The 18,073-nt window shown below is 38.6% G+C and overlaps 1 protein-coding gene across 1 annotated transcript in view; it reads left to right on the plus strand.

Annotated features, from left to right (window-relative positions):
- Positions 1–18,073, plus strand: part of QSER1 (glutamine and serine rich 1) — a 44,244-nt gene that overhangs the window by 14,168 nt on the left and 12,003 nt on the right. The window contains exons 2-8 of the mRNA XM_054635724.2: positions 2,265–2,374; positions 3,608–3,772; positions 7,067–10,765; positions 13,659–13,954; positions 15,001–15,117; positions 15,741–15,874; positions 17,157–17,368. Coding sequence (XP_054491699.2) covers positions 2,265–2,374; positions 3,608–3,772; positions 7,067–10,765; positions 13,659–13,954; positions 15,001–15,117; positions 15,741–15,874; positions 17,157–17,368 — 4,733 coding nt within the window. The remainder of the gene's footprint in view (positions 1–2,264; positions 2,375–3,607; positions 3,773–7,066; positions 10,766–13,658; positions 13,955–15,000; positions 15,118–15,740; positions 15,875–17,156; positions 17,369–18,073) is intronic.

Genomic DNA, 18,073 nt, shown 5'->3' on the forward strand with positions numbered 1-18,073 from the left:
TATACTGTACTGGGTTTGGGCTCTTGCTCATCTGGAAGAGCTTTTGGTGCCAAGTGCAGCCCCGGTTGCCTGAACACCACCAGAGTGCCTCTCACCTGAAAATACAGAATGGGAAAAGGAAGCTGTGCTCCTGCAGGACTTTAGAGTTTGCCTTTAAATTGTGTATGAAAGAGAAGTCAGCACCACATACTTTTATATAGGTAAAAGTTTTAGGTAAACTTGCAAGAAAATCTAAATACAACCTATTGCTGTTGCAGGAAGGTTTCCACAAGCTCAGCATTTTTGTTAGTGAAGATAATTCTTGTGAGCAATCTGCCATGCTTCAGTTTAGAAACTTATTTTCTCATGTAGTGCTTTATTATTTCTTAAAAAGACCCGAAGAAAGCCTCATGTCCCTGAAGTTCTATGTTTAGGGGTTTTTTCCCCAGCTATGCAAGTTTGTTCAAAAACCCAAACTACCTTAACTTTAATGTTTTTTCAGTGAAAATACTTGCACTTCAATTGGCTTTATTACTTGCATAATGTTTTATGTGCAGAACACTGTTGCAATTTTTTTTTTTGTCTGGAAATAATAGAAATTGTTTAATGCTGTAAATAAAAAAATAATCTACAGTGTCATGCAATCATGTCTGCCAGTTGTCCATAGCAGTGATGCAAATAGTTAGATTTCAGTCAGCATATAATAGAAATCAGTTGCTGATGCATAGAGTTGAACTGCACAAAGATCTGTCCTCTACAGCATAAGCACAGGGATCTGCTGACTCTGAATTTAGGTTTGGCAATTCTCTAAATTGCAATTACTGCTGTGAAAGGTGTTAAAGTGCTAGACAATGAGCACAACTGAGAAAAGCAGTAGCCGAGGTTCTTTGTTTTTTCAAAGGATTTTGGTTCATTCTTTAGGCTTGTGCTGTAGCTGGCATGCTCACTATAGAGCATTGCTGAAGTGGAAAATACATCCCCTGATAGTGCATCTCAGGCAGGAAAGTCCTGCACAGACAGGCTCTTGCTGCTTCATGATGTTTGCAGGTCACAATGCTCTAAGAGGCTCATCTGCCTCTTAATGAAAATGAAGCAAAGCCAGCAGTGTTGCCAGTTTTTATATTATTTGGTGTCTTCTATAAAAGTTTCCCATGATGTCATGGTTCCTGGCATGGAGAGTTTAATTTTTCCTGGTGCAGAGTGCCTGCCCCTCATCCCCAGGGATGAAAGATAAGGGAAGTCTCCCTTGGAGCAGGCAGCAGGCAGGGCTGTGGCTTTTCTTGTTTGGGTTGTTTTGGCATTTGTTTACACTTGAATTTTGAAATTGAAGCAGTCTCACATGTGCACTGGAGTAAGTAGCAGCTACCCATAAACTTGATGTCCAAAAGCAAGAAAAGAAACAGGTAAATGGTTAATTGGTGGTGCTGGCCTTCATTTTCTTCCATTTGACAGGTGGTATGCAGAGCTGAGTCTGGGGAAGCTTGAAAGTTTGGGGGTTTGTTTTGCTTCTCACTCTGTTTTATGCTTTTTAAACTGGAAATTATTAGGGCTTTTGGCAAGTTCCTAAGGTTGCTTGGTGTTTGGATTGCATTTGTTTCTTTTCTGCATTATTGGTTTTGCATGGACCCAGACAATCTATATTTTATGTGTGCTTCCATTAAGCCTGATTGAAACATCATGTTAATTTAGGTGACTCACTTAAAAATGTTAAATAAAAGCTGTGAATCATTAACTTGCATTTAATGCTAGGAGGTCTGAAGATGGATTTATCACTTGGTAGTGCTTTCACTGTCAATTTTATTAAATTGTACCAAAAGTACCAAAACCATTTTAAAAACTACAGCTTCCTAGTAATTTCAGCCTTTTAATTGAGGTCCTGTAAGTTTCAATGGAATTAAAAATGGAAAAGTTAAAGTGGGCATGTATTCATAGTCATCTGCTTTGCAGACTTGCTATCAGTAAATCATTACAAAAAGTGCCCAGTGAGTGTTTCTCACAGTTGAACTCTGTCTTTCTGACCTAGACCTTTATAAACTTTTATGTGGTCAGCTTTGATTTTTGTAAGGTTTTTCCCCACCCTAAACCCTTTGGCTTTTTAGGTTTCAATAGTACATTTTTAATCTGCTTAACATTTTTTGTGATATTGTAGCACATCTGATCTATCTGATCTTGGGCTTTTGTTTCCCTGTCTTTTTGTAACTTTTTGGCTTGTGATTGATACTTCATAACTGTTCTTTGTTTCTATAGGTGTACATTTTGTTAATAATGTTTAATTTCTTCCTTAGTTTAAGCTATGGAGGAGGACATTCATCACATTCAGAAACAGACCTTCACAGACAGACATACACAGCTTCTCATCAGCTTCCTGGATACTCAACTACCCAACATCCTGCTGGTAACTGTCCTGATCACGAGAATACTGCTTAAATAGCTACAGAGGAAAAAGAAAAAAACAAACCAACTGTTATGTGATTTAGATTGAAGTCAATGAATTTTATAGTCCAAGGGAGTTTGTCATATAAATAGTGGCAATTGGTATTAGAAAAGCTGAGTGTGTAGCAGGAAGGTAACAGTTGTTAGCTTTTTATCAAAATGTTGTAAGTAGAAAGGAAAATATAAAGGGAGGTTATGCTTGGAATCTTGTTTTTTGGAAAAGCTGCACTTATTTTTTAAAATACAGCTTTTCAGGATTTGGCCTATGTATGAGGGCAAAAGTTGTGTACCTTCAGGCCAGTGGCAGAAATGCTGCCAGCTCCTCCAGGCTAAAGCAAACAGCAGAACTGATGTGAGCTGGAGCACTCTGCTGCTGTACTGCCATGTGCACACCGAGACCCTGCTGGGGAAAAGTTAAAATTCATTTAAAATGTAGAGTGGCTCAGGCTGTGTTACAGCTGCACTGGGGTCTGCCTTTGATCCTGATCATATCCTGTCTCTGGATCCCCCAGAAGATGGGGCTTGACCTCTTCATGCTCACTTTGCAACCCAGGTTCCAAAGAAAGGTGTGTGAGCTCATGTGCTGGCTGAGTCTGTATCTCCTGGCCAGTTCCTTGATCAGGGTGATGGAGGGTTGGAATTGCAGTCTCAAGACAATCTCAGTTATTCACAGCTCTGGATCTCACCAGTGCTTCCCATTGAGCCCCCTGCTATGGAAAGGTCTGAGCAATGGGAAACACATGGATGTGTTTGTTGAAACAGGGAATGCAACCAAAACCCCTTTAGTTTATAGATGTGTCCAAACTTCCATAAGCTGCCCAAAAGGGAGAAACTGGATATAGAAGAGTTGGACATGTTTCAGGAGGAATTCTGAATGTTTAACCAAGTGAAAATAGAACAGTGAATCTTCAGATAAGGGAAGCATTTTACTGGTATAACCTAAGTACTGTTATAAGCATCATATTTGACATACACTTAATAATAGGTTTTAAAATGTATACTGAAGTTTCAATTTACAGTTGTAACACTGCATAACAGTTAAACACAGAAAAAAATCAATGTACTTTACTTTGCTAATGTTTCATAAGGTGGGTTTTTTTAGTGAATTATGAACATATATCTGTTATTTGATTTTGCTTCTTTGAAGTTCATCTGAGTTATCTGTTTTGTTTCATTTCTCTCTGCTATCATCCAGGTCTTTCAGGAATATTTGATACCAGTATGCACAGTGCTGGAGGTAACACTAAGGAAACTTCTTCAGTTATGAATTTTCTCTCTGCTATTGAGTCTCGTACTGCTCAGGCAGTCTCTTCAGGATCTACCCTTTTACCACAATTCAGGGCTCCTTCCTGGCAGACAGGTGAACATTTTCTCTTTAAATAAATTTTGTCATTGTTATATTGAATGTTAGGGAGAATTTGAAACAAAAATATTCTGACTAACTGAAAAGGCTGCATGTTTTCTACCTCTTTTACATCTCCATATTTAAAAATTTCAGTATCAATGAAATTATGTTAGCAAAGGATTTATATGAGCAGAAGTTCTGGTTGTTTAGAAGGAATTTAGATACATAGGATATTATTCTGTCTGACAAGTCAAATTTATATCCCCAGCTTTGTTTGGAATTAGTCTCACTAACACTTCAAGCATTTTCAGGCACACTACCTACCTGTACCTCCTAGCAAATCATTCACTTTCAAACTCTGTTCCCTATGACAGTTTTTCTGTGGTATTAGTACTAAAATCTATGGGTAGCTTGGCCCCTTTATACACAGAAATAATGAGCAAGGTGTTCTCAAAAAGAAGGTCTGAGGTGCATGTCAGATAGAAATAAGGGATCTAATTTACAACTGAACAAACGTGCCATCTCTTTTGGCAGACTGACTGCCTTCCACAAACCTCCCCCATCTGTCAAGCCTTCTGTGCAGAGCAGGAAACTGCAGTTTTTGAGCTTGCTGTAGACAGTCACACCAAGATAAGTGTTGCTACTGCATCTGTGGGTAGCTTCAAGTTCTGGTTAATCTTATGGAGTGATTGTGCAGCTGTGCAGTGAATTGGTTCTATTCACTGATCTAGCAGAAAATGTTTGAGTGGCTTTTTTCCTTTGGTGGGATGGTTTTCCTCTGTATCAGCAGGCTGATCTGTGTCTCAGTGCAGCTGTATGATTGCTGTTGTGATTTGGGGAGGAGACACAAGGTAGCCAGAGTGGAGCAGTCCTTTTGTTGACAGTTTGCACTCATTCTAAGGGTAAGGTGCAGCTGCGTTCTGTGAAGAGCTGCTCAAAAAGTTGAGACTAGAGACTGTGGCTTTTAAATCACTATTGACAAAAACAGATATGTAGGAGCACAGATGAAGATGCACACTGCTAATCTGGCAAACAACCTTAATATAAATCAGTTGTGAGTTTAGAGTTATGATGACCCATCCTCACATCAGAATGTCAGCTGGGAAGAAATACTTTTCTCTTTGTCCTAGCATTTCTCCATTGCAGCCTGCCTAACAGTGAATTGTGAAGAAGGGGGAGACATGCTGTGGGTCAGGTTTGATGTTGGTACCAATGACTGGGAGACTTCTCAGTACTCATTACTAAGAACTCATTAGTAAGCCCATTTTTCATTATTACAGTTCTCTGAGCTTTCTGTTGTCCTTTAATACTTTTGCTGCTTTTCTGTAACCCTCGATCCTCCCAAGTGTCTATTGAGAGCTTTATCTTCACAAACTTCTTTGAGGGAAAGCAAGAGCTCTTACTCTGCAAAGTGACCTGTTTTCAGAAGGGTTTCTTACTTTGGGGTTTTCTCCAAACCTCCCACTGCTGATTTTGGGGGGAAAAAAGAAGAACATTGTTTTATTTGTCCTTCCAACTGTTTCTTTGATCTGTGTTATCAGGGTTCTGATTTCTTAGGGTAGTGAGGGTGTGTCTGTGCATGCAACTTAGTACCTTTGCCATGCCTTTTGTCTGCTCCTGAACAAATATTGGAATATAAAGCCCAGCAGTTCTGTCATAGTAGTGCTCCTGTGACAGGCTCTTCTCTGGTTTAAGAAGTTACAGGTATTTGGAAGGGTTTTGATTTATGGAAGAGAAAGGTAAAATACAGGTTAGATGAGAAATTAACATCTGCAGTTAAAACAGGTTTAAATTCTTCCCTTTCTTTGAGGCTTCCAGATGGTCCTTCCTTTGTGTTAGCAGTAGGGATCAGTAAAAGAGAACCCAGCTGTACATGATGTTGCAGTTTTTTAGAATAGGGGGGGAAAGTGCATTAAAACACTGATTATGCTTTCTCACTCAGAAAGACCTTATTGTTGACTAAGGAAAAATACCTTGGCATTCCTTCACTATCACATCTCTTCATATCAGTTTGTCTTGGACTGAAAGGGAGAAACAAAGAATTTATTTCTCAGCTTCACCTGAAACTTCAAAAGCAATTGTATGATTAAGTTGCAATCAGCTTAAGAAGACTTACTGTATTGTAAAATGAAATATTTTTTTTAATTGAAGTATTTGTTTCAAAACAAGCTTTATTTACTGAGAGTTTTTATTTGTTCTTGAATAATGCTAAGCTAAAAAGTGTTTTAAGTGTGCAAGAAGAATCTAGAAAGGTCAAATCATTTCACTGATTTTAATTTTTTCTGATTTGCATACCCTGGTAAATTTCCCAGAGGAAACTGATTCCTTTGCAAAAATTTTAAGCTTCTCTGGGAATAAGCTCGTCTTCTTCGCTTTTCTTGGTAAACTTTGGATACAGTACACAAACTTCACCAGTGTCTGCAAGTTACAGGGTGAAAAGCAAGGTGAATGATTACAGGGTTACAGGGTGAATGATATGGATCACTGCTCTAAGTCTCAAAGCTTGCAAGGGAGTTTCATTCTCCTGTTTCAGCTGGAGTAGTGTATTCTGTTGAGAAATCTTGTTTAAGCCAGGGTGTCATACCAATGGCTGGATGCAAATAAGAAATAGGCTTTTCATTTGGATAGTTGTTACTGCACCATGCAGATAATTGCTGTCTGAGGATATTTGGGACATAGTCTCACTTCAGAAAGCATACAAATTATATTTACTGCTTGTACTGAAAGTCAAACTCCTCCTTTAAGAAAATGAATTGCAGAGTGTATAGACCATTAGCTATTTCACTGTATGCTCTGAAATGTTTCCCATAAAGTGTTATAAAATTATTGGTGAGGGTACCTCCAGGAGATGGGATTGCTTCTTAAACTGTGTATGTATTACAACTGCTAAGGTGTAATTTTGCCTTTTTACTGTTTATTAAAGGTGGCCAGGGCTTTTGATCAGTTCACTATGACATCCTTTTTAAACTGAAATAAAAACTAATAAAGAGCCTTCCATTTCAAAGCAGAATTAATTTTGTGCAATCATTTTTATCAACAATTTGCATCTTAAGGATATGAGGTTTTCCCTCAGCAATTCACTGCAGCTATAGAGTTTGGCATTCTAAAAAACCCTGCACTTCCATTTTGAAAATTACCCACGATGAGTGTCTCCCTATGTATGTTTGGGTTTTTTTAAAAGGGTAGTGATTCTAAAGAACATTGCATTTGTAAGTGCTGTAAGAGCTTGCAAGAAGAAATGCAATGTTGTTACTTTTAAAGCTCTCTAATGCTCCTTTTTCCTCCTTGTTTTGTTTTTGTTTTTTCCAGGTATGCATTCCTCGACAGCCACAGAACTATTTGTTACTGGAGCTTTGCCAACCTCTGGAACATTTCCACCAACCTCTGCTTTGTCAGCGTATCAGCATCCCAATACCTTCAGCAGCAGAAACTTTGCTACTACCCCTTCTCTTACTCTTCAAGATGCCACTTTCAGTGCTACATCCAACGGTCTCTTAAGTGCCCACGATCCTTTATTGCAGATTAAAACATCCCAAGGCACTGTTCCAACCGCTTTGACATTCGAGCGCCTGGGCAGCTCCGTTCTGAGTACCAGTGTACCCCCCCAGTCATCAACATATCGTTCTGCTCAAGAATCTGCACCCCATCTTTTGCAGCCTCAGTTCAGTTTGTTGCCTTCGACCCTTGGAGGAGCCCAGCAGGTGTCTCAGGCCTACAGCACATCTGTCTTCACTGGTTCCACTGCTTCCATGGACAGAGCACTTCAGCGAGAATGTAGTGTTATTAAACACCACCAGCGGCCTTCCAGTACTCAGTCTGTCCAGCCTCAACTGACTGTTTCACAGCATTCCTTACACAGCTATTTAACAAGTACAAGTGGAGTTAACTTTCAGGATACGTCTAGGCACTCAGCGTTATCCTGCAGTCCAGTTGGAGATGTTACTCAGGTGAGCAATGGAGGACCACAGCAGAAGACTTCTCAAGTCACAGTGGAACTTGCTCAGTCGTACACATCTGCAATTCCATCGCCCGGTTTTCCCTCTGCTTCCACTGCAAAAGTGAAAAACTGTTCCATGAAGCAACCTCCGAGGTCAACAAAGACCCCCAAACCTCAGAGTGTAGCTCCCACTGTGCAGACACAAAGCTATGCCAAAACTGCACAAAACCAGAGTTCTGTCATTACAGGCCAAGCACAGATCTATTCTACAGCACAGCTCCCCAGCCTCTTGTCAGTCAGTCAGTCCCAAAACTACGTTTCATGCCAGGCTCAGAATGTGCCACCTGTCAGCCACTCACAGGATTTCTCATCCAGTAAGGTTGAGAAGCTGCCCTCACTGTATAAAACATTGACTTTTTCTGGGCAATCACAAGCTATTACTTCTGACAGTCAGACTCTAAATTACTCCTCAGAGGAACAGGTATTGACCTCAGTTCCAAATGAGAACTACTCTGGGCAAATGAGGGAACTCTCTTCAGTCAGCCAAGCTCAGAACTACTCTTCTAGTCACTCTCAGGGTTTATCTCCAGTTACCCAGTCCCAAGTTAATTTTTCATCTCAGTCACAAGTTTTAGCAGCTGTTAGTCCTTCAGAAAGCTATTCATCAGGGCAGTCCTTAACATTAACGTCGCCTTCTCTTTCCTTTAATGCCTCTCCTCGGGTACAAACTCTTCCAGCCTCGAGCCCTAATCAAAGCTATATTTCTTTACATTCTTCTCAGAACTCTCAGTCACAAGAATCCTCCTCTCCACAGTCTCAAAAGTTTTTGCCATCTGTCCAGTCTCCTTTTGCATCCCCAGCTCACTCCCAGACGCTGCAGAACAACAGACCTTCCTCAGAAACAAAGTCCTATGTTAAAAGGAAGTCTGACTCTAACTTGTACGCCTCGTCAAAACAGGAGGAGGAATTATCAATGCAGGACATGCAGGCATTGCAACAGCAAGCTGCTCTTGAATCTTCCACTCAAAGCCTAACAGAGGAGGAGATCAATGCTCAGGATGCATCCTACAGGGTCTCAAAAGCAAATGACAGATACTCTCAAAGTGTAATCAGAAGCAACTCTCGTCTTGAAGATCAGGTTGTTGGACTTACTCTTCAAGGAACAAAAAAAGATGAAAGAATGGTCAGTTCTGTGGAACAGCTTTCCCAACACATTGGCCACATCAGCAGCCTAAGCCATGATATCAAAAAGACAGCGAATTTAATGAGAACAACACAGGGAGCTGTGAGTGCTAAGGAACTAAACCAGCAGCATTCCCTTATGCATAAGGTACATGAGAGTAAAGCTCAAGAGCAGCAGGGCCAAGTCATTAGCACACCACCACAGGTGCAGCCTCATGCTTTAAGACATGGTCATCAGCTGTGCTTGCCCAGTGCACAGGTACTGCTGGAGTCAACCTGTGACTTGCAGATTCTTCACCAGTCAATCCTGCAGTCGGGTTTAGGACAAGCAAAGGCATCACCACAAGTGCAAAGAATACAGAGTCCTCAGCAGGTGGCACATCCGTTCCTTCAGATGGATGGTCACATTGTTCAAAGTAATGGGGGTCATTCTCAGCAACAGCTTCATAGTCAGAATTCAGAAGTAATGAAAATGGACATTGCTGAGTCTTCAAAACCATTACAGCAGCATTTGACAGCAAAAGATCATTTTACTCAGACAAGTCAACATGATGCAAAAAATCAGTTTGTTTCTCTTAGTTCGATATGCTTCCCAGAATCTATGCTTCTCAGCGATGAGAGGAATATATTATCCAACGTGGATGACATCTTAGCAGCAACAGCAGCAGCCTGTGGAGTGACACCATCTGACTTTGCCAAATCAGCCTCTAATGAAGAGGAAATCCAAACTGTTGAAAATAGTGAGGAGTCTAAAACGCAGTTCCGATCGTTGGATTCCAGACACGTGTCTTCTGTTTTCAGTGCCTCACCTACTGTAGTTGGAAAGCCAGCAAGTAGAAATAATATTTCTCTGAATGGAGGCCAAATTACTCTAAATCTTACCCCAGTGTCAACAATACAGACAAAAGCTGTGAACCTGGATCAGCAGCACCTTGAAACTTCTGATCAGACTGTACCAATAAGAATGACCTCTCCCACCCTTGGTCCTGGTCAGGAAGAGCAGGAGGCTGTTCGAGTGAAGAAACAATCTAGCATCAGTCACGAGTCTGAAGAAGATAATGATGCTTCTGTTGATGGTGCACTGAATGCAAGGGAGACAGAGTTTGTTTCAAGTGGTAGGAGCCTAAGTGAGGAAAGTGCTGCTTCGGAGAATGATTTTAGTGTGGGTGGTGATGATGGTACAGTGGCAGGTAACCAGTCTAAGGTTCCATTGCAGCCTCTGTCTGTGCCCCAAAGTGCAGATGGAGCCATTAATAGAACTGAAGAAGAATGCCAAGATTTAACTCAAGGGAACCTTCAGAAGAAAAAAAGCAAAGGAAAAAGCCAAAACAAAAATGCTGCAGAAGATGACAGTGCAACCCAGAAACAGGTAAAAAGAAGTGGACAGTGTAAACGTCAAAATTCAAGAGGAAATGATGCGTGTTTCACATACTCTTCTCCTGTTTCTGAAGGTTGTTATGATACTTACCAACATCAGGAAAGAATGAGGCAAAAAATTAAAGAAGTTGAAGAAAAACAGCCTGAAGTCAGAACAGGATTTATTGCATCTTTTTTAGACTTTCTAAAGTCTGGGCCTAGGCAACAGTTTTCCACTCCAGCTGTACGAATGCCAAACAGGACTAGGAGACCAGTCACACAAATAGTTCGTGCCCCTTGCCTGCAGCCCTCTGCAAAGCCTCAGCCAGCAGCAGCAGCACCTGTGGCTGCTGAGGTCAGTGGAGAAAGTCCAACCAAAAAAGCCGATGAGGAACTTAAGAAAAATTTAGAAACGCTGCCTTCATTTTCTTCTGATGAAGATGATTCTGTGGGTGGCAACCATGATCTTCAAAAGAGCATCTCTACTGCATTGTCAGCCCTGGATGAAACATCTGACAAAAAGATCAAATCAGGTAAAAGGGTTACTATAGGTGCATATGTTGAAGGAGATTTTTGTAGCTGATGGGACAAAAAAAAAGAATAATTTTATCTCTCTTCAGGTAAAGGTTTTAATTTGATTTGATTTTGGCCACAATTAAGAGTTTTCTTCAAAAGGTGTATTGACTATGGACTAAAATAGTGTTTTCCACAATTAGAAAATATGTAAATAAACTTTTTCATGCTACTTAAATAGGACTAATGCCAAAAAGTTATTTTAGCCTGGAGTTGGAATAATGTGCGTGTTCTCTTCGATTCTGGCTTGAAACACTACATATGATTTTCATCTGGGAACATCAACAAAACATGTCAGAGGTTCTAAACCTATTTTTAAAAAAATCTAGCAAGGGAATATATTCATAATTGCCATCAGCAGGTGTTAAGTTTTGCTGGGTAAACACGCATTTTCTGTGACAATCAAGTTGCCCTGGATATGTGTGTGAAACAACTTTTGCTCTTGTAAACTGCACTCATTTACTTGCTGTAAACTGCTACTCATGGTCCAAGGTAGGAGTCATTTGAGCCGTATTGATCAGGGGTGTTGTAGCTCCATGTGTGTTGATAGGTTACTAACAAAAGAGCAAAACCTGGGAAGGATTGGTTTGGGCAGGGAGGGGCAGGCAGCAACCACTGATCACAGTAGTAATTAGTTTTTCCCACACTTTTCAGTTTCAGTTGTGTTACATCCATGCTGTACATCCATGTTCAGAGCTTTTAACTGATGATGCTTTGTTTTGAAGAATTTTCAGCATACAGAATATTTTTGCCTGGACAGGTCTCTTCAGTAAAGATTTATTTTTTTTCCCCTCTGGTAAGCAATTAGAAGCTATCCAGGCAATCATATAATTGTACTAATTCCAGAGAAATACCACTGTCTTCCAAAATAATCACAGGCAGAAAATGAAACATTTCTTTAACTCTTCTCAGGATTCAGAACCCGTGACCCATAAGCTGATTCTTAACAAGGGAGAATGAAGTAATGGTTTCCCTTTTTAGATTAAAGGAGAAAGGGAGAATTTTTTTTCTCTAGGTGTGACATGATTTACTGAAAAATAGATAGCAAAATTAAACTTGAATTGTAATAATCACACCTAAGATACTGGGAAATCATTGCAGAATACATTGAGATGCTGAACAATGCTTTATCTTAATTACTATTCTGGTTTTTTCTGTGGCTATTTCTATGTAATTACGTTAAGTGCATGCATTTCAAAAAGGCTCTTACAGAGGATGAAGTTCCTTCTGTGTCTTTCAGTTGAATATATATTTCAAACAAGAAAGCAGTGATTGTTTTTCTTACCAGAAAGCTGAAATCTGGGCAGTGCCAAGGCATGAGCCTCTTGCTGAAGTTTGTTAATTTTAGTTAAGCCATTTCTGTGTACAATGTCCAAAGAAATCTTTCAAATGGGTTTTTTTGTTGGGTGAGCATTTCCATTAGTGAGCATTTCCATTAGTGTTCTTTGCAGTGATTTCTTTTACGATATGATTGTATCTTCTTTGTTATCCATAAGGATGTAAAATTTATGTCACCAATTGCTTGAATTCACCTTCCTGTTTTGTGACACACAAGATTGTTTGTACAAAATGCTTAACCATGACATCTCTCTTCCTTTCTTGCTGGTGTTTTGCAGGTTTTCTGGTAATACCCTTTTCTGTCTGTTTTTGCAAATAAGTGTAGACAGACAAATATTAAAACATAGTCTTTTGTTGATAGTATTAAGTAGTACATGTACCTTTATCTGCTGTTCTGACAAATACGTAAATATACCTGAGCAACTCATAATGGTGTGGCTAATTAAAGCTGCCAGAGCTCTCTCTCACTGAAGAAATAGAACATATTTCAAAACGTGAGGTGATGTATCTGGAAGAACACATTTCACTTTCCAAATTAACAATTTTATTGAATGGATTTAGTGAATCTTCACTTAATTAGGTATATAGCTTTTGTATTGACACATTAATTTGACATTTAACTCATTTGTTTGGCGTCACTTTTGTTAAAATATGTTACATTATCTTTTGTATACTATTTCAAGTGAAAAAGTCAACAATTAGCAGTGATTGTAACAAAACTGTGAAGTGGTTTAAGTTTCCTGAGTGATATTAGTAATGGTATTATAGTTAATATAACTTGATCTCTTTTAGATCAGCAAGTCAATGTTAAAACTAACACACATAGAAGATTGTAAAGTAATATCTAAAAAGGATTCTAATTTTTTTCAGGTGGGAAAGAATAATTTTGAAAGGTGGGACTTCTCTTTGGCTCTTTGGAATAGAGGAGGAAAGGAATGTTCTTTTCCCTTCTTTGTTTTGTATCATCAGTTCTCATTGGTCACCTCTGTTAATATTAAAAATCATTAGGCTATTGCTAAAGTTTTAATCTGGAACTTCCAGTTACATTATCACAAGATATAAATTATAAATGTCCAAAAGTCACACAGAAAATGTTTTCATATTTCATGTATATTTCTCTTTCTGCAATCCAATTTCAAAAGATTTATCAGCAGGTAACAAGATGTTGTAACCTTTACTGTTGTATTTGCTTATTGTCACAAAGTACAGCAGTATTACCTGGTGATCATGTCTATAACTATCAAATTGTTTTCCAAAGCATTCAGTTTTGTTAATTCCAGATGCTAACAGATGGAGCAGTTTAATACAAACAGAGGTATATTAGTTACAGTATTCTGGTTTTGTTTAAGATTTAGTTGTGGTCAAATACTGCTTCTATTTTAACTCCTAGAACAGGTATTTTTCCTAGAATAGTTGCTTTTAATATCAATTGTAACAGAAAAGAAGAGAAACCTAGCTCCATATTACATTGCTAATCCTTGATAATTTAACTGAAATTTGGATTTTTTTCTTCAGAAACTGAAAAAGTGACAGTTGTTACTGCTGCTGCCACCACCACCAGTGCTGTAGTAAAGCAGGAATCTCCACAGACAGCTGCTCCTGTAGGCAATGTGCAGGAGAAAGTGAATCCAGCTGACCCCTTAAAAGTAGCTCAACAGGATGCTGTGACTTCAGAACAATTGGCAAAAATGCAGGAGACTGTTGCAATAGAAGGATGTACTGATGAGGAGAATATGGACAGTGAAGGAGAGGGGATGTACAGAGAACGTGATGAATTTGTAGTGAAGATTGAAGATATAGAGACACTAAAGGTAATCTGAATATTTGCTGGGGGGGGAACACAGCACAAAACCCCTGCATATGAATTTAGCCTCAAGGAACTACCAGAAGAGGAAAGGCTGCAGATTAGTTTTCTCTTTCTATTCTAATATTCCCTGACTGCTGCCAAAATGCCTTAAAGGTGTCTTTCTAGTGCAGATTACAAACATGTCTTGAATGTACATGACCCATTTTATGCTACATACATAATAAAGTAAATCTGTGTGCTGGAAACCTCTGTTAGAACTTGGAATTACCTATTTTAATATTAAACAGCATAAATTTTTCAAAGGCTCTTGACTACTTTTTTTTTTTTTTAAGATAGGAGTAGACTTTCAAGTGAAACTTTGCAAAAGAACTTGAATGGAATTGGCTTCTGGTTCTTTGTAAGAGGATCTGCTTTGTATTTCAACAAGCAATTATTGCCATAAGCAACCAGTACAACTCTTCACATGAGTTTATGTGAATTTCCTTGTTGTCTTTGATTGTTTGGTTTGGTTTTGTTGCTTCACCATTTTAATTCTTCTGTGTATTGACCTTTCCTTTTGTTGCTATCATAGCCAGCAATATTCTTACTGTTAAAAAATTTCTAATATTTTTGATTACTTGTTCTGTGCTTGTCCTCTTAAGGTGCAGTTTTAAATTAAGTAATGCTGCTTTGTCACACAAGACAAGCATTATCAGTTTGAAATATTCCCTTGTCATTTATAAAAGGGATTAAGGTACGTTAGGAGATATTTTGAATTTTAAGTTTGTTAGTTCAGGAGTCATGAAAAAGTAATGAGTGTTTGACTACATTTTCCAAAAGGTTTATTTGAGTTAGTAGTTTGTTTGTAGGATCTACAGAAAATTCTCATTCAAGCTGATAATTACACACTTGCCTTGATGCAAACAGGACTTAATAACGATGGTGTTGGAATTTTAAATGACTTTATTTACATTTTATCCTTGGGTTACTTCCTCGAAAACGTGATGCACAAACACATTTCTGGAAGAAAAATAAGCACTGCTTTTAGCAAACAATTTTATGTTCTTCCAGGTTGCTTTGCAGACAGGAAAAGAGCCTCCAGCTATCTGGAAAGTACAGAAGGCTTTATTGCAGAAGTTTGTTCCTGAAGTGCGTGACGGCCACAGAGAGTTTGCTGCTACTAACAGTGTGAGTCCTCAGAATTCCTTGGGAAGCCTCATGGGAGCAGCTTTCCTTCATGCAAGGCTAGGAGACTAAATTGAATATGATTTTGGCATACATTTTTAGCAATCATCTTAGAGGGGAAAACACCCTCCAGCTCAAACTCTCCCTAAAGACATCCATGGACTGATTTTCTACTTTCTAGTATGGTGTCTTTGATATCATTTTGATATCACTTTGATATCTTTTGTAAAGGAACAAGTTTTCCTGTCCAGAATAAAATCAGTGGAAAAAAGCTTGTGAACCAACTGCTTTCTGCAATAGGAGGGATACAGGGAGGATACAATTTTAACAGCAGCCTTTTGCCAGGCAGATAATGCTTTTGGGATAACACATGTGGAGAATAAAATAAAGGGAAAAAAAGAAGCCCAGAGTACCTCCCCTTACATTATTGTCTTCTGTTTTAGTTATTATCTGGAAATCTGATGGATAATTTTGTTTAAATTATAAATGTTGTAGAGTGGCTTGTTGTATTTAAACATGCAGGAGTTTAAACTGATTTTTTTCTTTAGTATTGAAATTTTTACTTGTTAAAACTGACAAATTTTGCTTAACATAAACACTTGTGGTTTGGGTTTTTTTCCTTTTAGTATCTTGGGTACTTTGGGGATGCAAAGACAAAATACAAACGAGTGTATGTGAAGTTTGTTGAAAATGCTAACAAAAAGGAATATGTCAGAGTATGCTCAAAAAAACCACGAATCAAGCCTGTGCAATCAGCAAGGTATTTTATTTCAATTTGTTTTTAATTTTGCCATATTGTTTTCATATTAAGAACACACCTGTATAAATAAGCAGGAGTTATAACTTTCAAGTGTATTAATTGTGCTTTAATATGGAAACTGAGAACTGTTTGCTTTAAGAAATTAAATATAAATTACTGCCTTGTCTTCCTTACTCTATTCTGTTCCATAATCAGTTATTTTGGAGGTGTTAGGGTTCTGCATGCTGTTTCTATGTCATCCTTTGCCCTACAAGCCTGCTAGTGTAATGATTTTAATTTTCTTTGTGTTGTTTTTCTCATATCCTGTGGACTTTACTAGTTAGGTAGTTTTTTTCTGGGTTGCCTTAATGACCATTCTGTCCTGGTATACTGGAAGTACCATGCTTTCTTCACAATCCTGTCAGATGTTCATGACAGTGCTCTTTATGCAGGAAAGCACTGGAGTTTTAAGTCTAGTTTGCTCTCAAAGAAAGCAGTGCCATCAGATAAACAATTTTGTGAAATAATCCTGTTCTACTAAAAGTAGCTGGCATTTTGATGCTCCTTTTTCTTGGGCTGTGGAAGGCTGTTCCAGTACCTGTTCTTGCAGTGCTCTGGAGCAACCCCCTCTTTTAACAAAACATGATCGTGATGAGCTTGTTATGGTTCTGCTGTTCTCTCAACACTGCTTTTGGCTTTTCTTTCTGTTTGTACTGCATGTTGTATTTCTGGAGAAATCAGTCAGATCCCACCTCTGTGTGTGTTTCAGTGAGCTCCGTTAAGTGAGGTCTTTCAGCTTCCTCCTTTGGGACACACTTTCCATTGCTCTCATCCTTCTTCTGTCTGTTATCTCCATCCATTTTGGTTTGAAATCTCCATTTCTGACAGATGTCTAGAATTATTCTCAGTGTTCCAGAAGTTACTGGCAATGTTTCTGCTGTACATATCACTGCTTTCCCATCCTGACAAAACTCTTAACACTTCCCAAGATTGTATTCCCTGCCATGCTCTCATAACTGTATTGTGTTATCAGTCCTAAAGTACAGAACTTTGTGTTTCTGATATTAACATTCCTGTTTGTTTCCTGTTCTGAGGGGTGGGAGAAAGGCATTGTTTGGTCAAGTATTATTTCAGAAATATAGTAGTATATCAAATGGGTACAACCTAATACCCAGTTACAGTGAAGTAAGTGTATATCATCAGTGGGGAGTATATGCTGGTTAAGTAAGATTATAGCTATTTTATTACTGCCAAAACTTGTGTGGTAATTATATTCATAAACATTCTCCTCATAATATTGCAGAACTATTCACTGCAAACCTAGTAATAGCAACATCAAACCCCCTGATCCACCAACACCAAAACCAGCAGCAGCAAAAGTCTCTTCTGTGAAACCCAAAGCTAAACAGCCAAAGGTAAAGGCTGAACCACCACCAAAGAAAAGGAAAAAGTGGAAAGAAGAATTTTCATCTTCCCAGTCTGATTCTTCACCTGAGGCCCAGAGTGAAGAAGATGGTGAGTAAGATACCATTGCTGGCACCCACGCCCTTTTGAACTGAACTGAGAAGAGTATTATAAAATTACATTGTTTGATCTTGCACATATATCTGTACAAGCCTCAGAAAGAAAATATAAAATCCAACAGTGCCGTGAAAAATGAGTTTCTTAAAACTTTTCAGTTGCTGTTTGTGTTTAAGCAAATGTGTACAACTGAATTTATTTCAAATGTAGTTTATCTACATGAGTACGTATTTTACCATTTGCTGTCTGTAATGGGTACAATTGTAGGAGAAACCAATTTGGTTTTTGAATTAATCTTAAGAATGGGATTCTTCATTAGTTTTCCTTTGCAACTGAACGTCATGTCTAAAATAACATTCCTGTAGTGTTTGCTTGCATTCAGAAGTGGGCAGAATTCAGATGCTGCTGTTTTTTCAGAACCAAGGGGAAAAAGCAGTTGAGTTTTTGGCTGCTCCGTTGCTTGTCTGAATGCCAGCTGTTCAAATGTAGCCTGCTGAGCAGATTTGCTATTAAGACATCGATAGAACATTGAGATGCAATGTTTGCAGGAGCTCTCCAGAAGAAAAAGGGATTTCTGAAGTTTCCAGTGTTTATAGGGGTTACCTGTGCTAGCAGATTTACAGTGCATTTTGCAGGCTTCTATTTCTTGTGTGTTTGAAACAAAGCTGTGGATTGCTCATTCTTTATTATTGCTGCATT

The sequence above is a fragment of the Agelaius phoeniceus genome, chromosome 6, assembly GCF_051311805.1.
Source record: "Agelaius phoeniceus isolate bAgePho1 chromosome 6, bAgePho1.hap1, whole genome shotgun sequence".
Lineage (NCBI taxonomy): Eukaryota > Metazoa > Chordata > Aves > Passeriformes > Icteridae > Agelaius > Agelaius phoeniceus.